The 11139-nt window shown below is 39.6% G+C and overlaps 1 protein-coding gene across 2 annotated transcripts; it reads right to left on the reverse strand.

Moving 5' to 3' along the window:
- Positions 1-8267: 8267 nt before the first annotated feature.
- LOC121576030 (ubiquitin-conjugating enzyme E2 C) lies at positions 8268-10490 on the reverse strand. Of its 2 annotated transcripts, none has more exons than XM_041889328.2 (7): positions 10308-10490; positions 9661-9768; positions 9494-9521; positions 9277-9363; positions 8847-9051; positions 8590-8649; positions 8268-8460 (listed from the first exon to the last, which is right to left on the reverse strand). In XM_041889328.2, exons 2-7 carry the CDS (start codon positions 9759-9761, stop codon positions 8423-8425), a joined length of 519 nt encoding a protein of 172 aa, XP_041745262.2. In that variant the 5' UTR covers positions 9762-9768; positions 10308-10490; the 3' UTR covers positions 8268-8422. The 2 variants fall into 2 exon arrangements, with proteins under 2 accessions (XP_041745262.2, XP_041745261.2); XM_041889327.2 differs by having other exon boundaries at positions 9661-9765; positions 10308-10488.
- Between the last annotated feature and the right edge of the window lie 649 nt (positions 10491-11139).

An 11139-nucleotide genomic window follows, 5' to 3' on the forward strand; every position in this document is an offset into this window, starting at 1 on the left:
TATCAGATCTTCAACCAAAACCTAATATTAGATAAAGGGAACCTAAGGGAACAAATAACACAACAATTACATACTTATTTCATTTATTTCATAAACAAAGTTATGCAACACCCAATGCCCCTATGAGAAAAAGTAATTGCCCCTTTACAGTCAATAACTGGTCGTGCCACCTTTAGCTGCAATGACTCCAACCAAACGCTTCCTGTAGTTGTTGATCAGTCCCTCACGTCGCTGTGGAGGAATTTTGGCCCACTCTTCCATGCAGAACTGCTGTAACTCAGCGACATATGTGGGTTTTCAAGCATGAACTGCTCGTTTCAAGTCCTTCCACAACATCTCAATTGGGATTAGGTCTGGACTATAACTAGGCCATTCCAAAACTTCACATGTATTGCTTTTTAGTCATTTTCATGTAGACTTGATTGTGTGTTTTGGATCATTGTCTTGCTGCATGATCCAGCTGCGCTTCAGCTTCAGCTCACAGACGGATGGTCTGACATTCTCCTGTAGAATTCTCTGATACAGCGCAGAATTCATGGTTCCTTCTATTAAGGCAAGTCGTCCAGGTCCTGAGTCAGCAAAGCATCCCCAAACCATCACATTACCACTACCATGCTTGACCGTTGGTATGAGGTTCTTATGGTGGAATGCAGCGTTTGGTTTTCGCCAGGCATAATGGGACCCATGTCATCCAAAAAGTTGACTCAAGTTTGCCAAAAAGCACCTGGAAGCACCTGGAAGACTCTTGGAAGAATGTTCTATGGACAGATGATTCAAAAGTATAACTTTTTGTACGACATGGGTCCCATCAGAAAGGGGGCAAATGCTTTTTCACGGCACTCTCCTTTGTAAAATACACCCCCACCCACCCCTTCCTTTCCTCTTTCCCACTTCAGATAATACCAGCACTAAAACTAACACTTCCGAGTGACCACTTGGATTTGGATGTAGGGCTTTCCATTGGAACATTCGAGACAAGCCAACCTGTGCAACGCCCACGGCCTGATGAGTGGTTTTCTAATTAATCAACCTGCATCAGATTACTGTCGTTTGTGTTCATACGTCTCACCGGAATGGGCTTTAGTTGTTATTGTGACGATCACTAAACTGTATTGTTAAAAAAGAATACGATACTCTCATGTTCTACTATGGCAATGACTGTACATACAATTTTTATTTTATTTTATTTTATTTATTTTTTAGCAGACAATGTTAACCATACCGTGGTAGAATACCTATCTGCTCGACCTATGGGCAACGGACTATGAAAACCCATAGTTTTAAGGATGTATTCCGACATACAGCACAGTCTCCATGTATACTGTTGAAGTTCCTAGTTGCCTTTGTAAGGCATGTCTGTCTGTGCCCCTGCAGTAACTTAATTGTTGTAATATGAACTTGTCTGTGTCATTGCATTTGGAATGGACAAACCGTCTAAACTGTTACTAGATATTTCAATAAAGACTCAAGACACCTTTGTGATCTTTGCCATTCTTTTTTACATTCCTCCCATAACCCACACTTCATGGGCAACTATCCTATTTGCAGTATTAATAGGCTACATTCACATTCCTTATACTTTAAAATTAAGATGGAATAAGCCTTATGTAAAAAGCACAAAAAAATTTACAAATTATCCAATAAATGTTGGTTCTTGCATCATTTATTTAGATATGGAAGACAAGACATAGCTACATAAATAGCTTAATTAAAACGACCCTCAAGAGACTGGAGAAATCAAAATATTATCCCCAGTACGCGTAGCTGTTTATGCTGAAGCATTACCTCCAGTGAAAAGTGTACCATTTGGTGGTGTGAATCACTGGAGTCAGTTCCAGCCCCACAGACCCATTCTGCTAAATTCCTGACGTTTCGCTAACTCGATGATCTAATTTCTGTGCCGTTGCTCCGGAGACCTTGGCACATGGAATCACCCCTATAGCATCGAAGGCCCTCAGCGCTTCAAAGCTTTTAGTTAGTTATCACTGGAGCGCAACATGAAGGAATACCTGTCTGGCACGATCAAATGCTGCTAATTATAAGAAACCTCACCTAGCACTAGAACTTAGAAATAGCTTTAATCAACCACTGTAAACATGTTAGCTAGAACCACACTATTTGTGCTGAACCCGTGGTCTAGTGGTAGCACTCCCAAGCGTCTAGATTATGTCAACCTTGGAGAACGGGGTTTGATCTCCGTGTACTCTCCCCTCTTGAGTTTTCTACCTTTACTTTACCCCTTTTACTGTTTCACTTTCCAAAAACAAAATTTTAAATATGATTAGGGAAGCATAATGAACCTCTGTCAAAAGTTGAGGCAAACAGTTGAAGAGTTTCATTCAAAAACGCTATATATCCATTTTCAGAAATGTTGGTAAATTAGTTTTTTTTGTTTAAAGGTTGGTGTGTTTTTTCACTGTCTAATCATGGCATGGCAGACATGTTCAATGACAGACATGTATTTGTTTAAAATCTATTACTTGATGGTTTCATTTCAGAGAGACAAATAACCATGTTGTTTTATTGCAAAATGCTATATATCCACCTCACTCTCAGTGAAATAAGGAGTACTGCTAGGTTTTACACAGTCAAATGTAACAAATAACTGAATTTTTTATAAAGAAATGTACAAACAATACATTTGTGACATCAATATTTAAAAAATAATTCAATATAGTAATACAGTTGAAGTCGGAAGTTTACATACACTTAGGTTGGAGTCATTAAAACTCGTTTTTCAACCACTCCACACATTTCTTGTTAAAAAACTATAGTTTTGGCAAGTCGGTTAGGACATCTACTTTGTGCATGACACAAGTCATTTTTCCAACAATTGTTTAAAGACAGATTATTTCACTTATAATTCACTGTATCACAATTACAGTGGGTCAGAAGTTTACATACACTAAGTTGACTGTGCCTTTAAACAGCTTGGAAAATTCCAGAAAATGTTGTCATGGCTTTAGAAGCTTCTGATAGGCTAATTGACATCATTTGAGTCAATTGGAGGTGTACCTGTGGATGTATTTCAAGGCCTACCTTCAAACTCAGTGCCTCTTTGCTTGACATCATGGGAAAATCAAAAGAAATCAGCCAAGACCTCAGAATTTGTTTTGTAGACCTCCACAAGTCTGGTTCATCATTGGGAGCAAACCTGACTCAGTTATCATCATTGGCCTACAAACCTGACTCAGTTACACCAGCTCTGTCAGGAAGAATGGGCCAAAATTCACCCAACTTATTGTGGGAAGCTTGTGGAAGGCTACCCGAAACGTTTGACCCAAGTTAAACAATTTTAAAGGCAATGCTACCAAATACGAATTGAGTGTATGTAAACTTCTGACCCACTGGAATGTGATGAAAGAAATAAAAGCTGAAATAAATCATTCTCTCTACTATTATTCTGACATTTCACATTCTTAAAATAAAGTGGTGATCTTAACTGACCTAAGACAGGGAATTTTACTATGATTAAATATCAGGAATTGTGAAAAACTGAGTTTAAATGTATTTGGCTAAGGTGTATGTAAACTTCCGACTTCAACTGTATGAGATATGCATGTAAAACGTTTACATTTGACATTTTAGTCATTTAGCAGACGCTCTTATCCACAGCGACTTATAGTAAGTGCATTCATCTTAAGATAGCTAGGTGAGACAACGACATATCACAGTCAAATATACAGGATACGAACATTCCATTCCAGCTAAACAATGGCTTGCAAAAGTATTCAGAACCCTTGGATTTCTTCACATTTTATTGTGTTACAAAGTGTGATTAAAATTGGTTTAACTGTAATTTTTTTGTCAACAATCTACACAAAATACTCAGTAATGTCAAAGTGGAAGAAATCATTTTTTATTATTATTAATAAAAAAATTATAAATAAAATATAATTGTTACGTAAGTATTCACACCCCTGACTCCATACATGTTAGAAACACCTTTGGCAGCAATTACAGCTGAGAGTCTTATTGGGTAAGTCTCTATAAGAGTTTTACACACCTGGATTGTGCAATATTTGCCTATTATTCTTTTTAAAATTCTTCAAGCTCTGTCAAGATGTTGGGGATCATGGTTAGACAGCAATTTTCTAATCTTTCCATAGTATTTCAAGCAGATTTAAGCCAAAACTGTAACTTGGCCACTCAGGAACATTCCCTGTCTTCTTGGTAAGCAACTTCAGTGTAGATTTGGCCTTGTGTTGTAGGTTATTGACCTGCTGAAAGGTGAATTCCTCTCCCAGTGTCTGGTGTAAAGCAGACTGAAGCAGGTTTTGCGCTACGATTTTGCCTGAAAACTCCCCAGTATTATTCCAATGTCAAGCATACCCATACCATGATGCAGCCACCACCATGCTTGAAAATAAGGAGGCAGTTACTCAGTGGTGTTGTGTTGGATTTGCCTCAAACATAGGACTTTGCATTTAGGCCAACAAGAAAATTCCTTTGACATTTTCTTTTGCAGTATTACTTTAGTGCCTTGTTGCATACAAGATGCATGTTTTGGAATATTTGTATTTTCTCTATTTGTGTTCTTTTTTCATTTAGGTCATTGTGGAGTCACTACAATGTTGTTGATCCATCCTCAGTTCTCTCCCATCACAGCCATTGAACCCTGTAGCTGTTTTAAAGTCACCAATGGCCTCATGGTAACATCCCTGAGAAGTTTCCTTCCTGTCCTGCAGCTCAGTTCAGAAGGATGACTGTATCTTTGAGGTGTCTGAGTGGTTTAATACATAATGCACAGCATAATTATTAACTAGACCCTGCTTAAAGATTTGATTTGTTATTGTTACCCATCTACCAATAACTGCCCTTTTTTATGAGACTTTCGAAAAGCTCCCTGGTCTTTGTAGTTGAATCTGTGCTTGAAATTCAGTACTGAGGGACCTTACAGATGTTGAATGTATGGGGGACATAGGAAGGGTTAGTCATTTAAAACTAATGTCATCCCCAATTATATAAAGTCCATGTAACTTTTTCTGTTATTTGTTAAGCCAAATTTTACTCCTGAAATAATTTACGCTTGCCTAAACAAAGAGGCTGAATACTTATGCAATAACTAATTTTAGTTATTAAATTTCTTATTCATCTTTTTTTAAATCAAATTTTTCTTCCACTTTGACATCACAGAGTTTTGTTGACAAAAAATGACAATACAAAATCCATTTTAATCCCACTTTGTAAAAATAAAATTTGAAGAAATCCAAGGGGTCAGAATACTTTTGCATGGTACTGCACTGTATAGCGTTTTGCAAAAACAACAACATTTTCATATACATCTAAAATCTATTAATTAAAAATCTGAGAACAGTAATATTTTACACACACGAAAGTACATTTTTACATTTTTTTTACATTTTAGTCATTTAGCAGACGCTCTTATCCAGAGCGACTTACAGTTAGTGAGTGCATACATATATATATTTTTTTCTCATACTGGTCCTCCGTGGGAATCGAACCCACAACCCTGGCATTGCAAACGCCATGCTCTACCAATTGAGTACCCATAAGCAATAATTTCTGATGAAAAAACACAAATGGAAATATTGTTGGATAAAGCTTTTTGGAAATAAACTCTTCAGTTGTTGTCTGTCCCCAATTGATGTAAACTACTTTTATTTTGGAAGAATAACAAGAGCACAAATGGGCCTCAGCTGCTTGGGTTGGCCTAATTGAAAAGTGTTTCCCTGAAGACCAGTTCCTGCCAGGTCCAGAGAGGAAAGACTAAGCAGGGGGGGTGGAGGAGGAGCCAAATACTGAGGGTTAATCCTGAAGTTGCTCAGTTGTATTCAGTCTTGTGTCGAAGGCTGTCAACTTGGCCGTAGGCTATAAGAAAGCATGAGACCCTGAGGAGTCTTTTCAAAACATAGGTGGGTTATCTATTTGTTTGTTGACGTTTGGTGATGTGTAAATTGGTAAGTAGCTAATAACTCTTGATTCTGAATTCCTGTATTTTGTGTTTCATATGTGGTCATGATAATGTTGGTGGAAATTGGTGGAGTTATTAGTGGTGGCACAGTATATATTTGGATTGTAGATTTTGGAATACTGATAGTAATGCTAATAATTATTTTTTATTGAAATATAAAGGGAGAGGATGAGTGATATTTGCTGTCTTGACTTGAACCCTTAAAGTAAATACAACTTTCTGATACTTTTACAGTGAACATTGAATGCCAATAATCATCATCATAATCATCAAAGATGACTATCAATATTTAGGCCTATATTGGTTTTATAATACCAATACAGTCACCTGGTTTAGTGAGGTTGTGTGAATTTTGTATTTAGTCCTTCACAAGGGCCATGAATAGGCTATGGCTTGATAGCCTTAAGGTTAGAGAGGTAGGCCGGTAACCAGGGGGTTGACGGTTTTTATCCCCAAGATGCTTGGTAGGGATGCTACAGGAAGTGAGCTGGCAGCTGGAGGGTTACTGGCTTCAATGTCCCATATAACACCTACTTTTGTGCCCTTGAGCAAGGCACTTTAGATGTGTGTAAGGTTGGGTACTGAGACAGCAAAAAATAAAGAATATCTGTGTAAATGGACCAATTAGGCAAGTCTTGTATTACATTGTGTTGTATGGTTTCTCTGCCCAGGTTCAGATCACAGGAGGTTGGTGGCACCTTAATAGGGGAGGATGGGCTTATGATAATGCCTGGAGCGGAATAGGTGGAATGGTATCAAATACATCACACACATGGTTTCCATGGTTTCCGTGTGTTTGATGCCATTCCATTTGCTCCATTCCAGACATTATTATGAGCCATCCTCCCCTCAACAGCCTCCACTGGTTGAGATGAATTGGTGGCGGAGGTCAGTGGATGAGATCCAGGCTAGGAAGCGGCAGGTCACAGAGTTTGAGGTTGCCCAGCAGGCCCTGAACAAGGTGACTGCCTGTTTCCAACAAATGGCCACATCTGTCGGCAGCAACTCGGACGGCAGCTTTCTCAAAAGATGGACGAGACCAGAGCACTGGCTTATAGAATCTGCACAGGTAAGGCCACTGCAGTGCTGTTGAATGCTTAATGGATCTCAACATCTGACCCCTTCCATTCAAATTCAGGTTAAATCTTTTGAAGTGCAACATTTTCAGCCCATTGGTGTCTATAAAGTATACAATAATGCAATTGACAGAACTGTCATTTCAACAGATCAATTACATCTGGAACTGAAACCACAAGCGCAACAATTTGTGTACTTGGGAAATGCATTGTATAGTGTGTGAATTATATGCAAATTCCACTGTGTGATTCATGTCCACTGCCCGGGCTGCTTCGGTCCAAACCCCCTGGCTAGCAGTGGAGGTGGAGCAAAGCCCTGACCTGAAGATGCACATCACCCAGATTGATGCCATGGTCAAGGAGATGCTCCAGAAAGTCAGAATTCCTTTCTGGGCGGTGGAGGAGACTCAAGAAGCCTGGGTGGAGGGTGCTCAGTCTCAAGACACTGCACACAATCAGGATGAGAATGGAGGAGATAAGAGGTGGTGTCCCAAGATGGTAAGATATCAGGGTGTTGTCATCCCCCAAACTGTTAAGTTGGGGTGTATTTTTGTCTATTGACCTGACTGACAACTTTGGGTGTAATCTTGAACACTTGGTTACAGAATGTTGTCAGTGATGCAGATAAAACAGTGTTGACAAATGCAGGCATAAGTAATTTTCATTTGGCTAATAAAATCTATGACCGGTGGACAAATGTATTTAGATACAGAGCGCAGTTATGCAGCTTTGACTAACACCAGTGTTACACTAACGTATATCCCTTATGTTACACTAGGGAAATTGAGGTGTTTCCATAGCTAGGGCTGACAGTGAGGACTTGTGAAGAGCAGAATCATCAACTTCTGCATAATCAAAACAGTTAGTTTGTGAGGTGTAAAAGTTGTTATCCATTGTAATTTCAATGTCAGCTTTAAAGTACCAGTGGCTTGGCTTTGGCCCCAAGTGTGAGCAGGGCCGCCAGAGCCATGGCCCAGTGAGACACAGGTGCCAGCCCACAGATGGAAACAAAAAAAGGCAGCCTTGTGTAAAACACTCGGGTAAAGCCTGTATAGAAATGCATCATAACGTACAGAACTTTACAAGCAGCCTTTGAAGGCAAGATCAACTATGCAGATGAGGATAGATGTTTATGGCAAGGACATTACATCTAGCTTATTAGTGACATTTCATAAGTATAAGTTAGTGATTGAAGAATATATTTATCTAAATGAAAAAGACAAATGTTGCGTGGAAAGTAACCAATAAAGCCACAATTAACATACCTAGACATCTTTATTCACATATAGGTCATACAAACAAAAATATTGTACACAGACATACCCAGTATTGAAATGTACATAATTAGAAACAAAGAAAGCAAGAAAGACAGTTAGAAATAAAACACATGGCAGGATTGTAGGATCTTGAGTCAGTTCTTGTAGGCAGAGTTCAAATGGGCTTTGAAGGCTGAAAGAAAGAAGCCTTTGTTTAATACAGTACAAGTTTGTTTAACACCAGGCTGCGTCCCAAATGACCTATGGGCCCTGGTCAAAAGTAGCACACCATGTTGGGACACAAACGTGTCCATATACTAACCTTCCTGGTTATCCCAAAGCTCCGAAGCAGCAGTGTTCAATGGACTCTCATTGTTGGGCTCTGAATAAGACAGATTGTGGTACAAAGTTAGATACACATTGGACAGTGGCACACAAAACCTCTCCAAACAATAAAAAATAAAATGACAACTTGGACAGTGATTTGATCGCAGTACACCCTATAAAAACGGTCGGGTGAGTTCCAGTCAACTTGATGAACTGAGTGACATTTATAAATTTCTGTGGGAAGTGCCTTACCTCCTAATAAACTCTGGATGGACAGAAGGATGGACCGCACGTCATATAGGGCTGACCATTTGTCTTTCAAGATATCCAGACAGATGAAGCCCTGATCGTCGACATTGGGGTGGAAACATGGCGTGATGAACTTAACTCGGGGGGCTTTGTAAGGGTAGCCACTGGGGAACTCTAACGATAGCTTGTACCTCAGGCCTTCGTAAACCTATGAGAATGAGCGATGGAAGATAAAAAAAATGTAATGCCGCCAACACATTCCTTGCTATACTGTTTGTGTGCAAAAGCATTTCACGGCAAGTGTTTCAATGTTCAAAGGTGCTTTGCAGTAGACCTTGTTGGCCACGTTCATGTGGTAGGGTTACTGTTCTTACAATCTGAGGAACTGCTGAGGCTGCACTTTCATGATGAGTAGAAAGAAAACATGACTTACTGTTCCCTGAGCTCCGTCTATTGTTCCAATCCACTTAAAAAGGTTGTCAGACTCCGGGAAAGCGGAGATCCCTTTATCTCCAGACATCTACATGACATGAGCAAGAAATAAAACTTCAGATCTAAAGGAAATAGCAATTTTACAAAAGACATGTTGACAGATATTGATATCGCCAATTGTGATTAAAAAGAGATGGCCCTATATGGGGAACACTTACCATTAGTGTCATCAGTTCTTGTTGAAGTCTAGGATGTAAAGAAAATACTTAGAAATGATGCCAAAACTTTGTATACCGACTAGCCTATGCCCAAATAGTGGCACCAATCAGATTACAGAACAGTAAAAAGGGATTCAATCTAGATGACCAAAACTAATGTCACAAACCTTTTCGTGACTGAGCCCTTTGCTGCACTCCCACCGGTCTCATTGCCTTTCAGAGCTGCTGTGGATGAGGCTGCTGCAGGGTCCATATTTTGAGAGGCCATACTTCTACTGGAAGAACAAAATAATTAGCTAACGTTAGAAACTAAACTAGCTTGCTAGTAAACACAAATATTAGCTACTTGAAAACACTCGAATGCACGTCGTGCATGGCATTTTGCTTCGCGCAAGCAACTAACCAGGGTGTTGTCATGACGTCTGTTAGCTAAACAAGTTAGCCAGCTGGATTTTAAGTTACCTAGCTGTTTACTTCAGCTAGCAAGGCATATCTAACGTTAGAGATGTTTGCATTGGCTAACGTTAGCCCACAGATATCCTGGGCTAGGCATTACACAACGGTTAGCCAATAACACATGCGTATTTTTGCTAGTGCTAGCTAGCTAGTTAAACTATATTACAGCGCAAAGGCAAGCTACAGTAGCTAGCAAGCTAACGGTTAGCGGAGTGAGTGTCATCTCATTACGTTATCGTTCTTTTGTTGCAGCACAGCAGTGCTAACAAGCTGAATGACTTCCTTAGCAAGTTAACGTTGGCTAAATAACCAACTTAGATATATATATTTTTTTTTATGTTGCCATAACGTAACTTGCCTGATGTGTCTGTTCAGTCTTCCACCAACTCTGTTTTTCTGCTACTGAGATTTTCAAAATGTGTAGACATCCCGCCCCCCGTTTAAATGTTTTTCTCAAATCGGTGTCACCGCTCCGTTTCCGAACGTGACCAATCGCAACTTCAGGTTTAAAACAAAGCAACGCCGTAGCAACCATTTGGAAGAATGCACCTACAAAATACTTCGATGTGATTGGGGGAAAGATCATTCGGAAGTGACAGATTTCCCAAATGGTTGGTCCGAATTCATTTTTACAGGTCTTTGCTATTCGGGATCCTTGGGACGACCCGAATCTTAATCCCTACCCACTGGTGTACCATGCGCATGTCATCAATGTCCAATTGTTTTAATCTAATTTAGACAGTAACCCTCCAAAAAGTTATTAATTCATAAACCTTTTTAATTTCCAAAGATGTACTAGGAAGCTAAGTGTTTGAATCTTGGGCTTCAGGATGTGACTGAAAAAGTGCCCCAGGACATGACAAATAAACACATTCTGATTGAAAGTATAATGCGGGGCATACACTACACGACTTCTAATATCTTAACAACTTGGACGTGCTCACATTTCCCTATTTCCTTGTCCCAAATCTTTCATTCCGTAGCCTAAATCCTCACGTTACACGATGATTCCTAGTTGATCCTGCCCTGCTCTTGTCGGTTGTCTTAGGGAAAAAATGCCGACATGCAAACAGCGAGCTACTTTATAAGTGTGCACATTTATGTGCATAAACATCACAACAACAAAAAAGACTGAGGCGCAGAATATGGAACCGCAAATGATTGGGCAGACGTGGACAATGTGGATGTAT

The sequence above is a fragment of the Coregonus clupeaformis genome, chromosome 10 (genome assembly GCF_020615455.1).
Source record: "Coregonus clupeaformis isolate EN_2021a chromosome 10, ASM2061545v1, whole genome shotgun sequence".
In the NCBI taxonomy this organism is placed as follows: Eukaryota; Metazoa; Chordata; class Actinopteri; order Salmoniformes; family Salmonidae; genus Coregonus; species Coregonus clupeaformis.

Excerpts from the sequence above, each read along its gene's own strand:
- LOC121576030 (XM_041889328.2), bottom strand. The coding sequence starts at position 9,761 with ATGGCCTCTCAAAATATGGACCCTGCAGCAGCCTCATCCACAGCAGCT. Across the intron at positions 9,522-9,660 it reads AAGGGCTCAGTCACGAAAAG|ACTTCAACAAGAACTGATGA; the intron begins GTTTGTGACATT and ends TTTACATCCTAG. Across the intron at positions 9,364-9,493 it reads AAGAACTGATGACACTAATG|ATGTCTGGAGATAAAGGGAT; the intron begins GTAAGTGTTCCC and ends CATGTCATGTAG.